The following is a 13,685-nucleotide window of genomic DNA, read 5'->3' as shown; positions in this document are numbered from 1 at the left end:
GAGTGAGAGAGAGAGAGAGAGCACAAGCAGGGGGAGAGGGAGAGGGAGAAGCAGACTCTCCACTGAGCAGGGAGCCCGATGTGGGGGGGACCTGAGCCAAAGGCAGACCCTTAACTGACACCCACCCAGGCACCCCTGTTTTATAATTTTTTGTTGAGAAGTGGCTTTTTTTAGTATTATGCTGTGGTAACTCTGGAAATCATATTTACTCATTTTTGAAGGATTGCTGTTTTTTTTTTTTTTTTTTTTTGAGAGAGAGAGAGCATGAGTGCACACGCAGGGGAGGGAGGGGCAGAGAGGGAGGAAGAGGATCCTAAGCACACTCCATGCCCAGTGTGAGTTCTTCCAAATCCTGATCAATACTTGGCTTGGTCAGGGTATACATAGACTCATATTTTCAGCCATTCTATTAAAGATGAAGTAGGAGCTCATGTTCATTCTAGTTTGCTTGTCCAGTGGTATGTGCTGCTCTAAGGTATCCTAGATATTTGTATATTGATCTCATATCCAGTAGCATTTTTGAAGATTGAATTGATTTTTCAATAGGCAAAGATGTTGCCTAGAAATACAGACCATTACACTTCTCCTTAATAATCTGGTTACCTTTTACTGATTTTGCTTGCACTATTGTAAGGGCTAGATTGACCAGTACAATGCTGAACCAAAGTGGTGAGAATGGATATCCTTACTTTTTCCAGACCTTAGGGACTAAACTTTCAGCCTTTCACCATTAAGTATGATGTTAGCTGTAGGTTTTTCATAGATGCTGATTTTTGGGGTAAGTAAATTCCTCTTTAAATCTAGTTTGCTGAGAGTTTTATTTATTTTTAATCTTTTTTTAAAAAAAAAGATTCATTTCAGAGAGAGAGAGTGTGTGTGTGCAAGCAGGGGGAGGGGCAGAGGGAGAAGCAGACTCCGCTGAGCAGGGAGCCAGACTCAGGGCTCCATCTTCCAACCCAGAGATCATGACCTGAGCTGAAACCAAGAGTCAGATAGATGCTCAACCAACTGAGCCACCCAGGCGCGCGGAGTTTTATTAATTTTTAAATCAGAAGTGGACATTGGGTGGCGCTTGGCTGGTTCAGAGGAGCATGCAACTCTTGATCTTGGGGGTTGTGGGCTGGAACCCCATGTTGGGTGTAGAGATTACTTAAATAAACTTAAAAAGAAGTGGATGTTGGATTTTGTAAAAAGCTTTTTTCTGAATCTATATAGTCTTTTTTTTACTTTGTTAATATGGTTGTCACTCCCCCTGCCACCAACTCTGTTAATATGGTGAATTACATGGATTGATTTAGAATGTTAAACCAATTCTTTATTCCTGGAATAAAGCCTATTTTGTAACAGTGTGGTATCCTTTTAACAGATTGTTAAGTTTGGTTTACTAAAATTTTGTTTAGAATTTTTGTCTTTGTGTTTATCAGGGATAGTGGTCTGTGGTTCTCTTGCATTGTCTTTGCCTCTTTCCAAATATGGTAATGCTGGTTTCATGGAGTGAGTTGGAAAATATTCTTCCCTTTTCAATTTTTTTTTTTTGGAAGATTTTACATCAAATTTGTATTATATCTTAAGTGGTGGAATTCAGCAGTGAAACTCTCAGGAACTGGAGAGTTTTTTTAATGGAAGTATTTAAAACTACACATTCATGGGGCGCCTGGGTGGCTCAGTCATTAAGCGTCTGCCTTCGGCTCAGGTCATGATCCCGGGGTCCTGGGATCGAGTTCCACATCGGGCTCCCTGCTCTGTGGAGAGCCTGCTTCTCCCTCTCCCACTCCCCCTGCTTGTGTTTCCTCTCTCACTATGTCTCTCTCTGTCAAATAAATAAAATCTTAAAAAAACATAAAAACAAAAAAACCCTACACATTCATGTCTTTAATAGATATAGAACTATTCAGGTTGTGTATTTTTTAAAAATTTAAATATAATTAACATACAGTGTTATATTTCAGATGTACAATGTATTGATTCAACAGTTCTATACATTGCTTAGTGCTCTTTGAGATAAGTGTGCTCTTTTTTTTTTTTTTAAAGATTTTATTTATATATAGAGAGAGTACACACAAGCAGAGGGAGAAGCAGGCTCCCCACTGAGCAGGGGGCCCGATGCGGGGCTCGATCCCAGGACCCTGGGATCATGACCTGAGCCAAAGGCAGACACTTAACCGAATGAACCACCCAGGTGCCCCTAAGTTGCTGAATTTATTGGTATAAAAGTTGCTACTAAAATTTGTTCATTATTCCTTTAATATCTGGAAAATCTTTAGTGATGTCACCTCTCTTATTCCTGATATTGGTAAATTGTGTCTTTACTCTTTTTTTTCTGAATAGTCTGGCTAGAAATTTATCAGTTTTATTGCCCTTATCAAAGGACCAGGCTTTAGATTTCTCATTTGACTTCTTCCTTAATCCAAGGGTTTTGAAGGAGCATATTATTTAGTTCCCAAATATTTGGAGATTTTAAGATCTTTCTGTTACTGATTTATAATTTACTTCCATTACAGATTAGAACATATTTTGTGTGACTTGAATCCTCTGAATTTGTGGAGACTTGTTTTATGACCACAGTATAGTATATCCTGGTAAATGCCCTCTGTACTTGAGAATAATGTGTACTGAGCTTTTGTTGTGTGAAGTGTTCTGTAAATGTTAACTAGGTTGGTTTGGTTGATGATGATGTTCAAATTTACTCTGTCTTTGCTGATTTTCTACCTACTAATGAGAGAGGTGTTAAAATTTTTAAAATGGTGGATTAATCTATTTTTCTTTGCAATTTTATCAGTTTTTGGTTCATGTATTTTGCTATTAAGTGCATAGACATGATCATTGTTATGTTCTCATTATGAAATGAGTTCCCTTATCCCTAGTAATGGTCCTTGTTATTAAAATAGCCATTCTAGGGGAGCCTGGATGGCTCAGTCTTTTAAGCGTCTGACTCTTGATTTCGGCTCAGGTCATGAGATCGAGCCCTGCGTTGGGCTCTGTGCTGGTGTGGAGTCTGCTGTAGATTCTCTCTCTCCCTCTGCCCCTCCCCCCAATTGCAGGTGTGTGCTCTCTGTAAGAAATAAGTAAAATCTTGAAAAGATAAAACAGCCATTCTAGCTTGCCTGCTTCCTTTCTATGTAAATGCTCCTTATTTCGTGGGTTGTACAGATAAGAAATGTGGTATAAGTTGGGTTCATGGAAGGAAATTTTGAATCTTAAAGCTTTATTCCTTTGACTTTCAAACATGGATCTGTAAACTCCATACCACATCTCTCGCTTTCTTTTGAATAGTGTTAGCGTGGTATATTTTTTTCCATCTCTTAACGTTTTACTCTTAACCTGCTTGTGGTATCCTTAAAGGATATCTCTTATAGGCAGCATATAGTTGAGTCTTGATTTTCAACCCTAGCTAGTCATCTCTGCCTTTAGTTGGGATGTTCAGAGATTTTTTTTTTTTTAATAGAGTTGAGTCTGTCGCGTTGCTATTTGCCTTTTACTTGTCCTGTCTCTGCTTTGTTTTCCCCCTTCTGTTTCTGCCTGTTTTTTTTTTTTTTTTTTTTTTTTTTAAGGTTTTATTTATTTGACAGAGACATAGCAAGAGAGGGAACACAAGCCGGGGGAGTGGGAGAGGGAGAAGCAGGCTTCCCGCTGAGCAGGGAGCCCGATGCGGGGCTCGATCCCAGGACCCTGAGATCATGACCTGAGCCGAAGGCAGACGCTTAACGACTGAGCCACCCAGGTGCCCCTTATTTTATTTTTGTAAAGATTTTATTTATTTATTTCACATAGAGAGACACAGCGAGAGAGGGAACACAAGCAGGGGGAGTGGGAGAGGGAGAAGCAGGCAGGAAGAGGGAGAAGCACGCTTCCCACCAAGCAGGAACCCAATGCAGGGCTCGATCCCAGGACCCTGGGATCATGACCCGAGCCGAAGGCAGACGCTTAATGACTGAGCCACCCAGGTGCCCCTATTTCTGCCTTTGGACTTTCATGATTTCATTTTATTTCTATGGTTGTCATGTTAGCTGTAACTTTTGTTATTCTATTCTTTACTTCAGGGTTTTTAATATATGCTTAAAAACCTATATGTGAAAATGTTAAAAAGCCTACCCTCAAGGGACAGGACGCCGTTCCTTCCAGCAGTGCCCTTGAATTTCTCCCGAGTTTGCCTCTCTGCTGTTGGTTATACCTTGTATTTTATATGTGCTGTAATCCACTTCCTGCATTTTTATTTTTTAAACAGGTAACTAGGGCACACCTGGGTGGCTCAGTTGTTAAGCATCTGCCTTCAGCTCAGGTCATGGTCCCAGGGTCCTGGGATCGAGCCCCACATCGGGGTCCCTGCTCAGCAGGAAGACTGCTTCTCCCTACCCCACTCCCCCTGCTTGTGTTCCCTCTCTCGCTGTCTCTCTCTGTCAAATAAATAAAAAAATCTTTACAAAAAAATAAAGAAGAAAGAATACAATAGAATAAAACCAGGTCTGGGTTGGTGGAAATATAAAATGGTGCCATTGCTGTGGAAAACTCTTTTAGAGATCCTCAAAAAATTAAACACAGAGGCGCCTGGGTGGCTCAGTCGTTAAGCGTCTGCCTTCGGCTCAGGTCATGGTCCCAGGGTCCTGGGATCGAGCCCCACGTCGGGCTCCCTGCTCGGCGGGAAGCCTGCTTCTCTGTCTCCCTCTGCCTGCCGCTTTCCCCTGCTTATGCTCTCTCTCTCTGTCAGATAAATAAGATCTTAAAAAAAATAGTTAACTATGTTTTAAGGAAATCATGAAATAAGTGTTATCTAGTTAACCATGTGGTTTCTGTTCTAGAGATTGTTTCTCTACGTAGATGCAGAATTCTGTCTAATACCAGTGTCCTCCTGCCGGCACGACTCCCTCTGACATCTCTTGTAGTATATGGGTTTGCTTGAGATTAACTATTTGCACTTTTATGTTACAGAAATGTTTTCATTTCCTGTAAGTTTTTCTTCTTTTTTTAAATTATGTTAAAATACACATACCCTAAAATTGATCATCCTAAACACCTTGAAGGGGCCAGCTGAGTGGTATTTGTTGGTGAGCTGCACCGTTCGGTGTAGTTTGGGGACCTGCAGTGCCGCCCCTCACTTTGTTCACGGGGCTGGGCATTTGTGTAGCCCCTGAGGATGCCCTCCCACCAGGTCCTGCTCTGCGTGTCTTAGCTCAGGGGTTGCAGCGGCTCTGTTGAGAAAACCCCTCTGTCTCAGTGGGCAACCCTCCCACACACTTCTTTGGTTCAGCTCAAAGTTTTTCCTATTGAATTATCTCAATTTACTTTTTTTTTCTTCTTTTCTTTTTTTTTTTTAATTTAAAGATTTTTATTTATTTATTTGAGACAGAGAGAATGAGAGACAGAGAGCATGAGAGGGAGGAGGGTCAGAGGGAGAAGCAGACTCCCCGCCGAGCCAGGGAGCCCGATGCGGGACTCGATCCCGGTGCTCCAGGATCATGACCTGAGCCGAAGGCAGTCGCTTAACCAACTGAGCCACCCAGGCGCCCTACTTTTTTTTTCTTAAAGGTTTTATTTATTTCTTTGACAGAGAGAGACACAGAGAGGGAACACAAGCAGGGGGAGTGGGAGAGGGAGAAGCAGTCTCCCCGCAGAGCAGGGAGCCCGATGCGGGACTCGATCCCAGGACCCTGGGATCATGACCTGAGCCGAAGGCAGAGCTTAACGACTGAGCCACCCAGGCACCCCTGTATTATCTCGGTCTTTCTGAATTTACTGAAGCTTGACTTGGGGCCTCACATATTGTCTCTCCTGGAAAATATTCCATGCTCACTTGAGAAGCAGATGTCCCTTGCTGTGGTGGGGTCGCCTGCTGGATAGAGGTCTAGTTGGTTTATAGTGTTGCTCAAGTCTTTGGTTTCCTTGTCGATCTTCCGCTTACTTGTTCTGTCCATGTGAAAAGTGAGCATAGTGAAGTCTCCAACTGGTACCATGAATGGTCTAGTTCTTTTTGGTCGGCCAGTTTTTGCTGAGTCTCATGTAGGCAGCATATCGTTGAATCATAATTTTAAAAAGTAAATTCTGTCAATCTCTCCCTTTTAACTGGTGAGTCTAATCCATTTACACTTATATTATCGGTAAAATTTATTTTTTGCTGTTCTTATGTCATAAATCTGTTTTGTTTCTCAGTTCCACCAATACTGCCTTCTTTTGTTTTAGGTGTTTTCTAGTATCCCATTTAAACTGCTTATTGGACTATATTTTTGAGTTACTAATAAAAAAAGGTTGATGTGGGGATTACAGTAAACATATTAAAACAACCTAGTTTGGATGAATAGTAAGTTTCAATAGCATACCAAAACTTTGTTGTAATGTAGCCTTCTCCTTTGTGCTACAAATTACATATAAATTATGTCTTTATACATCATAAGCCCATCAGCAGTTTTATAATTACTGCTTTATGTCATTGTCTTTTAAGTAAGACAGAAGGGTCACAGACAAAAAATGCACTCATACTGTCTTTTATTTATTAATTTTTTTTCTAAAGATTTTATTTGCTTATTTGAGAAAGACAGAGAGAGAGAGGGAATACAAGCAGGGGGAGCGGGAGAGGGAGAAGCAGGCTTCCCGCTGAGCAGGGAGCCCGACGCGGGGCTCAATCCCAGGACCCTGCGATCATAACCTGAGCTGAAGGCAGCTGCTTAACCACTGAGCCACCTAGGCGCCCCTTATACTGTCTTTTATGTTTATATAGTTACTGATGAAAAGCAGTGTTTTTATTTCTTCATGTGGATTCAAATTACTATTTAGTGTTTTTTCATGGAGGCTGAAGGACACTTTTTACTGTTTCTGAAGTGCAGATATGCTAGCAATAAATTCTGTTTTTGTTCATCTGGAAATGTCCTAATTTCTCCGTTCTTGAAAGCGTCTTCTCTTGTTACGTTCTCAGCTGGCGATGTCCTCTTCAGCACTTTGCACTTGCCATCCCGCGGCCTTCCCGCCGCGTGGTCTCCACTGTGCTGTTCGGTCCTGCGGAGGCTCCCCCTGGGCTCTAAACTGAGTCTCTTGCTACTGCAGGATTCTCTTTGTCTTTCACTTTGGACAGGTTTTGATACATCTAAGTGTGGATCTCTTTGAGTTTATCCTGCTTGCAGTTTATTGGGCTTCTTAGATATAGATTAGTATTTTTCATCAAATTTGGGTAATTTGGGCCATTTTTTCAGATATTCTTTCTGCCCCTTTCTCTCCTAGGAACTCCCATTTGCACACATATTGGTGCACTTGGTAGCATCTAGCAGGTCTCTGAAGCTCTGCTCATTTTCCTTCCTTTTTTTTTTTTTTCTGTTCCTCAAATTTGATCATCTCAGTTGACCGATCTTCAGGTCTGCTTCTGCCCACTCAGATTCTGTCACTGCACTTCCAATGGCATGATTTCCATTTTCTCTTCCGAGTAACTGCTCTGTTTACTAATATTCTTTATTTGGTGAGACACCATTCTTTTACAGTCATATTAATTCTTCAGACATAGTTTCTTTTTTTTTTTTTTAAAGATTTATTTATTTGACAGAGAGAGATAGTGAGAGAAGGAACACAAGCAGGGGGAGTGGGAGAGGGAGAAGCAGGCTTCCCGCAGCGCAGGGAGCCCAATGTGGGGCTCGATCCCAGGACCCTGGGATCATGACCTGAGCTGAAGGCAGACGCTTAACGACTGAGCCACCCAGGCGCCCCCAGACATAGTTTCTTGTTTTAAAAAAGATTGAGAGAGAGAGGGTGCAGGAGCACAACCAGGGGGAGCGGCAGGCAGAGGGAGAGGGAGAAGCAGGCCTGGGGCTCAATCCCAGGATGCTGGGATCATGACCTGAGCCGAAGGCAGACACTTCACCAGCTGAGCCACCCGGGCGCCCCCCAGACATAATTTCATCTAGTTCTTTGAATGTAATTTATCAAAGTGGACTTTAAGTCTTAGGTTTATTTAATATCTGGGCTTCCTCAAAGACAGCATCAACTGTTACTTGTTTTTTCCTGTTTATGGGTCATACTTTGTTTTTTGTTTTTGTTTTTTTGTTTTTAAAGATTTTATTTATTTATTTTGACAGAGGGAGAGACAGCGAGAGAGGGAACACAAGCAGGGGGAGTGGGAGGGGGAGAAGCAGGCTTCCCGCTGAGGAGAGAGCCTGATGCGGGGCTCGATCCCAGGACCCTGGGATCATGACCTGAGCCGAAGGCAGACGCTTAACGACTGAGCCACCCAAGCGCCCCCATACTTTGTTTCTTTGCATGTCTCCTAATTTTCTGTTCAAAAGTAGACATTTTAAATAACATAACAGGGTGATTCTGGAAATCAGTTCCCCATTATCCAGATTTTACTTTTTGTTGGTTGGTTGCAGCTGCTGCTGTATTTAGCGACTTTCTGAACTAATTCTGTAAAGTCTAAATCCCTGTTGGGTGTTGGGGTGACGCCTTTGTGCTGTTAGCTTGCTGCCACGCTAATGATTGGGCAGATTTCCTTCAAACCCTTGATCCACGAAGTCTTCCACTCTTTGCCCGAAGGCTCTTCAGTACTCTGGCAAGTCACAGCTCTTCATTGGCTTCATTTCCTCTTTCCACAAGGCCTCAAGTTTAGCCAAAAGTGAGAAAATAGGAGTTCTAAGTTACTTCCTGAGCACGCACACAGACCTGCATGTGCACTTGGCCTTCTGTTTCCTCAGGAATATATCAGAGCATTCATAAGTGTACCCATAGACATCTCATTCCCCAGATCTTCCTTTTCAGCTTTGTGGCCAGGCTCTTGTTTGCTCTTACTGGTATCATCACCTCGGGCAGCTGTGATGTTAAACAGTTGTCATTGATTGTTGGTGACAAACCGTCTGGGGTGAAGGCCTTTTCCCACTGAATGATCTCCAAGTGAGGGTCAAATAACAAGTCCTAGGAATGGGGCTTTTCCAGAGAGCTGCCAGACAAGTCAAATGGTGGCAGTGCCCTGGAGCTGGGAGGACACCTGAGGAGACCCACACTCAGGCTAACCCTTCTGGTGGCTGCTGGGTTGCTGGTTGTCAAGACGAACACGGAACTGGAAAGAGAAGAATGGAAATATGGAACTTAAAATGACACACAGCTCGCTTCAGAGGTTTAGCTTTTTTTCTGGAATAATCATGCCTTGGTTAATTTCCAAAGTTCTGAAAATGGTGATCTTGACAGCTTTTTTTTTTTCCCCCCTCCCTCCAAAGTTCTTATTGCTGTTAGGGAGATTTTTGAAGGTTTTTACTTCGCTCTTCTGGAAGTTCTTCATTTTCCATTAAATGAATTCACCCTACTTTATCTTTTCCATTTCTCTGAGGTTCTGATCTGTGATAGTAACATTCTCTCTTTACCAGGACTACTTTGAATTAGTGGTTTTCTGCCTTTTCTAATTTTGGGGGGATTTTTGACTGGGAGGTAAATGGCTCAGATTGCCATTTTAACTTGGCATCTGGCATCCTACTTCCTAAAGTATGTCCTTGAATATCATCCTAGCTGCCACAGGGAAATGTAGAAAAGTCTTCTACCTTTTTTAAGCTGTGAAATATGACCGAAGGATGCCAAAAATACATTTACTACCCATTAAGTTATCACAAAGCCTGCCCGTAGGGTCAATACCAAGATCAAGAAATAGAGTGTCACCAGCAGCCCCTGGAATGCTCACGTGCTCCAGAGTGACCGCTCACCCTGCAGTTGGTGTGAATTTTATATAAACAGAGCCATACAATCCAAACTGTGTGTGTAGCTGGATTTTGTTACTCTTCGTTGCTATATATAAGCTGCGCTCAGTGGGCGTGATCTCGCCCGGCGCGGGAGCGTTTGGCAGTGCTCGGAGATGGAGGTCGTCCTAGCTCGGAGGGGTGCTGCTGACGCGCAGACTCTTCTGGCCGCTGTAAGGAGCACGAGGTCGAGAAGCACTGCTCCATCTGTGACGCTTGTTTTGTTCCTTTCTGCTCCTGCAAACAGTCCAGGTGATGAACGTAAGTGACACTGTACCACAAGCCTGGGCTTCCCTGGTTCTGTGCGCGGAAGCGCGTGTGCGGGGTCTGTGCCGGCCCGCCCTCGCCAGGGGAGTGAGTGGCCCGAAGCCCCAGCTGTGGCGTGTGGGGAGCACCGCCTGAGCTCCGGGGCTGCCCCTCAGCTTCTCATCCTGTTTCACAAAAAGGGAAGCCGAGCCCCTTCCTTCCACTGTCCGGAGTGCTTGTGTCACTAAGTCCCCAACTTGAAGAAGAAGACACATGGGGGCAGCTTCCTGTCCTCCCCTGTTAAAGGAGGGTGGAAGCAGGCTGTCGGGAGCCTACCTGCAGACGCCGCGTGCTGGCTTGGTTCATGCGAACGAACCCTCTCTTCCTGCCAAGGCCACCAGCCGTCGCCCAGCCTCAGGTGTCCACTCACTCTTTGGGCACCGGGTCCCCTCCAGGGAAAGGCTGTCCTGCCCTGCAGGGTCACCGGGTCGGGCCCACCTCCGGGCTTCCGTACCGCTCGAATGCCCCTCCACAGCTGCCTTCCCAGGAAAGGCGGAAGCTGCTCATGGCTTCTCCCGGAAAGCCCTCACCTGCTGCCATGTTGTAGTCTGCCGTTCGCGTCTCTTACATGGGTGCGTTCCCTCTAAGTCAGGGGAACCCCTGCCAAGCACTGGCCCCCCTCACGGAGGAGGCCCACCGGCCCTGCTGGGTGCTCACCTGGAGCTGTGCGATGCTCATTGGGTTCTGAGAGCCCCTGGAGGACCGGCATCAGCAGGGGTCGGCAGAGGCCCCAATTACGGGCTGGTGGACCCCCTCGCTGGTAGGGAGGTCGGCGCTGTGTGTGCAGGAGCGCGGAGCCTGGGCGGTAGTCCGGCGTGGGGCCGGGGGCTGAGCCCGGGGCCAAGCACGCCCTTCCTCCCGCCTTCCTCCGTGGACACCCACACCTGCAGCCACGGGCCTCAGGGACAGCCTGCGTCCAGACCAGGTGCAGGTCTGGACTCACGGACGTCCTGAAAATAAGACGTGCGCTGACCCTTCCAGCCCAGAGAAGTGAGCACTGGGAGCAAACCACAGACAGCCTTGGTTCTTAAAGTTACTTATGAATGTTCGGGGGGGGGGGGGGGGCACCTCCACACACGCAGCCCAGACGGGAGCATCCAGGTTGTGTGCTTCTGCGGCAGCCCCCCAGCGTGCGGACCCCGGGACGGGGCATGGTGGCAATGCCGTGTGCAGGCGCTCAAGGCTACAGGGCCACCGTCCACACGGCAGTGTGGAGGCCGGGGGCGGGGGGGCGCCATCCCCACCCCCAACACGCACAGCCGGCAAGTCCATGGCCTGGTGCTTGAAAAAGCAGGGCTTAGGGCGCCTGGGTGGCTCAGTCGGTTAGGCGACTGCCTTCGGCTCAGGTCATGATCCTGGAGTCCCGGGATCGAGTCCCGCATCGGGCTCCCTGCTCGGCGGAGAGTCTGCTTCTCCCTCTGACCCTCCTCCCTCTGATGCTCTCTGTCTCTCGTTCTGTCTCAAATAAATAAAATCTTAAAAAAAAAAAAAAAAAAGCAGGGCTTAGAAGACGGGTGACTGGGGGGCACCTGGGCGGCTCCGTCGGTGAAGCGTCCGTCTTTGGCTCATGATCCCAGGATCCTGGGATCGAGTCCCGAGCGGGACTCCCCGCTCACTCGCTCTCAAATAGATGAAAAATCTTAACAAGATGGGTTACTGTGATGACAGCTCCATGATGAGAAAAGTAACTAATTGACGCCCAGAAAACACTAGAGCTTTGCTGCCCTCTCCACCCCTGCCCTGCAAGCACGAGCGGGCACCAGCCTGGAGGAATTCTGCACAAAGGGGAGAAGAGGGAGTCAGGAGGAGAGGCGGGGCTCGGCCGGTACCGGGGTACTGCACGGACTGGGAGGGAGCCTGGCCCAGCACCCCGCGGTACCCCCGCACTGGAGGAGTCCCGCCCGGGGACGCGGTCATTCTGCAGTTGCTGCTGCCCGGTGAGGTACAGGAGACCGAGGAGAGGGTGACGGGTTCCAGAACGTGAGAGAGGAAAAGGCCCAGCCCACACTCGGCTGCCTGGACCTGCACCTCCGCGCCGTGTGCCCAGTGCCCGGGGTGCGTGTGGGGCTGACGGTGCGAGCCAGGACCGGATGAGGCGAGGGTGGTCTCTGGGAAGGAGCTGCTTTGCTCAGGGGGCGGCCCCAGGCCAGCCTGGTGCCATCCCCGCAGCGTCTCCTCCCAGCGGACGCAGGGTCCGTGGTCTGTCCGCTCTGCCCTGCGGGGCTCCCACCGCCCATCCTGGCCCTCCAAGCTGGTAGCCCAGGGGCTCTCCCCGTGGGGACCCCGCATCAGCAGCGGCCTGGCTGGGAGATCTGCCAGCCACATGTGGAAGCTCAGGGTTGTGCTCCCGTTCTGGACGCAGAGGGCCAGGCGGTGGTCTCTCCAAGGCCCTGCAGCCGAGAACCCACCGCCCCAGTCGTGAGGGCCTCTCCTTTCCTTCCTATTCCTGCCAGGCCCTGGGGGCAGCCGGCTGGAGGTGTGCCCGTCGGGCCTCTCCCTGTCCCCCCTCTGCCCCCCGCCCTGGTCTGGCTGCCTGGGGGTGGGGGTGGGGCGTGGGAAAGGAGGGAAAATTAATGTTTCAAAATTAAAAGGTGCTAATTGGGAAGGAAAACAGTTGAAGACGCAGAGGGACCCCTCAGCTGAGTCCTGTGGGTCGGCCCCTCCTAGAGAGGGGCCTGTCAGGTACAAGGAGCATTTAATTAATTTATTTATTTCTTTACACATAACTGAAGTGATGTTACAGTACAGAAGTTATTTACAACTGTGCAGTATGTGTTGCAAAATAAATTATCTAGAAGGCAGCAAAAGTACATTGTGAATGTGTATAAAACTGTACAGCGTTTACGGGTATACTTTTTATATGATTATTGGCTCTGTAGTGTTTCAAGTTATGTTCTCAGAAAGAGAAACAAAATGCCCAAGATTAAAGGAAAAAATATACAAACCACGTGGATTTGACTCCATTAAAAACACAACCCGAGTCCCGGCTCCGAGTCCGTGGCGGGCGGGCGGGCGGGCGGCCGGCCCTTCCCCCCGCACAGCGTCCCAGCCCGACTGAGGCCCGGGGCAGCCGGGCAGCAGCTGGGTCCGCACTCTCCCTGCCCTCAGACCTGGAGGGCGCGGTTTCTGAGGGGTGGACGCCTTAATTTTCTTTTAGTTGATCAGAATGGAACAAGAAATTTTAAAAAATACACTCGGTTCTGCAGCTCCTGAAATGCCCGTGCAGCCGGCTGGAGGGCAGACCCCGGCCGCCGTGTCCGCATCTGCGTCCCCGAGGTCTCCTCGGCCTCCCGCGGCAGCTGGTATTACAGAGCCCTGCCCCAGGGGGCAAAGTGCGGGTCTCTCCCTGGGTGTCCCCACCTGAGGGACAAGGTCTCCCTCCACTGCCTGGACGTGGCGGCAGCGCTGGGCAGACGCGTGTGGCCCTCGCCCGTGTCCTGTGTGGCCGTGCCGAGGTGCGTCAGGCTGGCAGAAGCACGAAGTCGTCGTTGACGTCGACCATGGGCACGTAGAAGGAGGGCACCTCGTTGACGCACAAGGACTTGTGCCCGGCGGGGTCCAGCTCCTGGACCTTCAGCTGCCACTCCATCCTCTGCACGGCGTTGAGAGCCGCGGCCTCGTGCTGCTGCCGCATCAGGAGACACGTCTGTGCGGGAAACACAGCAGGTGAGGGGAGCTGAGGCAAGA

At 48.0% G+C, this 13,685-nt stretch overlaps 1 protein-coding gene across 8 annotated transcripts in view; it reads right to left on the bottom strand.

The window, feature by feature from the left end:
• Positions 1 to 12,692: 12,692 nt before the first annotated feature.
• ANKRD11 (ankyrin repeat domain containing 11) overlaps positions 12,693 to 13,685 on the bottom strand; it is a 32,163-nt gene continuing 31,170 nt past the window's right edge. For 7 of the 8 annotated variants that reach the window (XM_045890558.3, XM_045890559.3, XM_045890554.3 and 4 more), the window contains one exon: positions 12,693 to 13,644. In XM_045890558.3, coding sequence (XP_045746514.1) covers positions 13,459 to 13,644 — 186 coding nt within the window. In that variant the 3' untranslated portion in view covers positions 12,693 to 13,458. The remainder of the gene's footprint in view (positions 13,645 to 13,685) is intronic. The other variant, XM_064580175.1, reaches the window with a different exon arrangement.

This window comes from Mirounga angustirostris, unplaced genomic scaffold (genome assembly GCF_029215605.1).
Source record: "Mirounga angustirostris isolate CCGP_5_RB_7025 unplaced genomic scaffold, mMirAng1.0.hap1 SCAF_16, whole genome shotgun sequence".
In the NCBI taxonomy this organism is placed as follows: Eukaryota; Metazoa; Chordata; class Mammalia; order Carnivora; family Phocidae; genus Mirounga; species Mirounga angustirostris.
The sequence above is the reverse complement of the archived record's forward strand: the minus strand, read 5'-3'. Positions and strand labels throughout refer to the sequence as shown.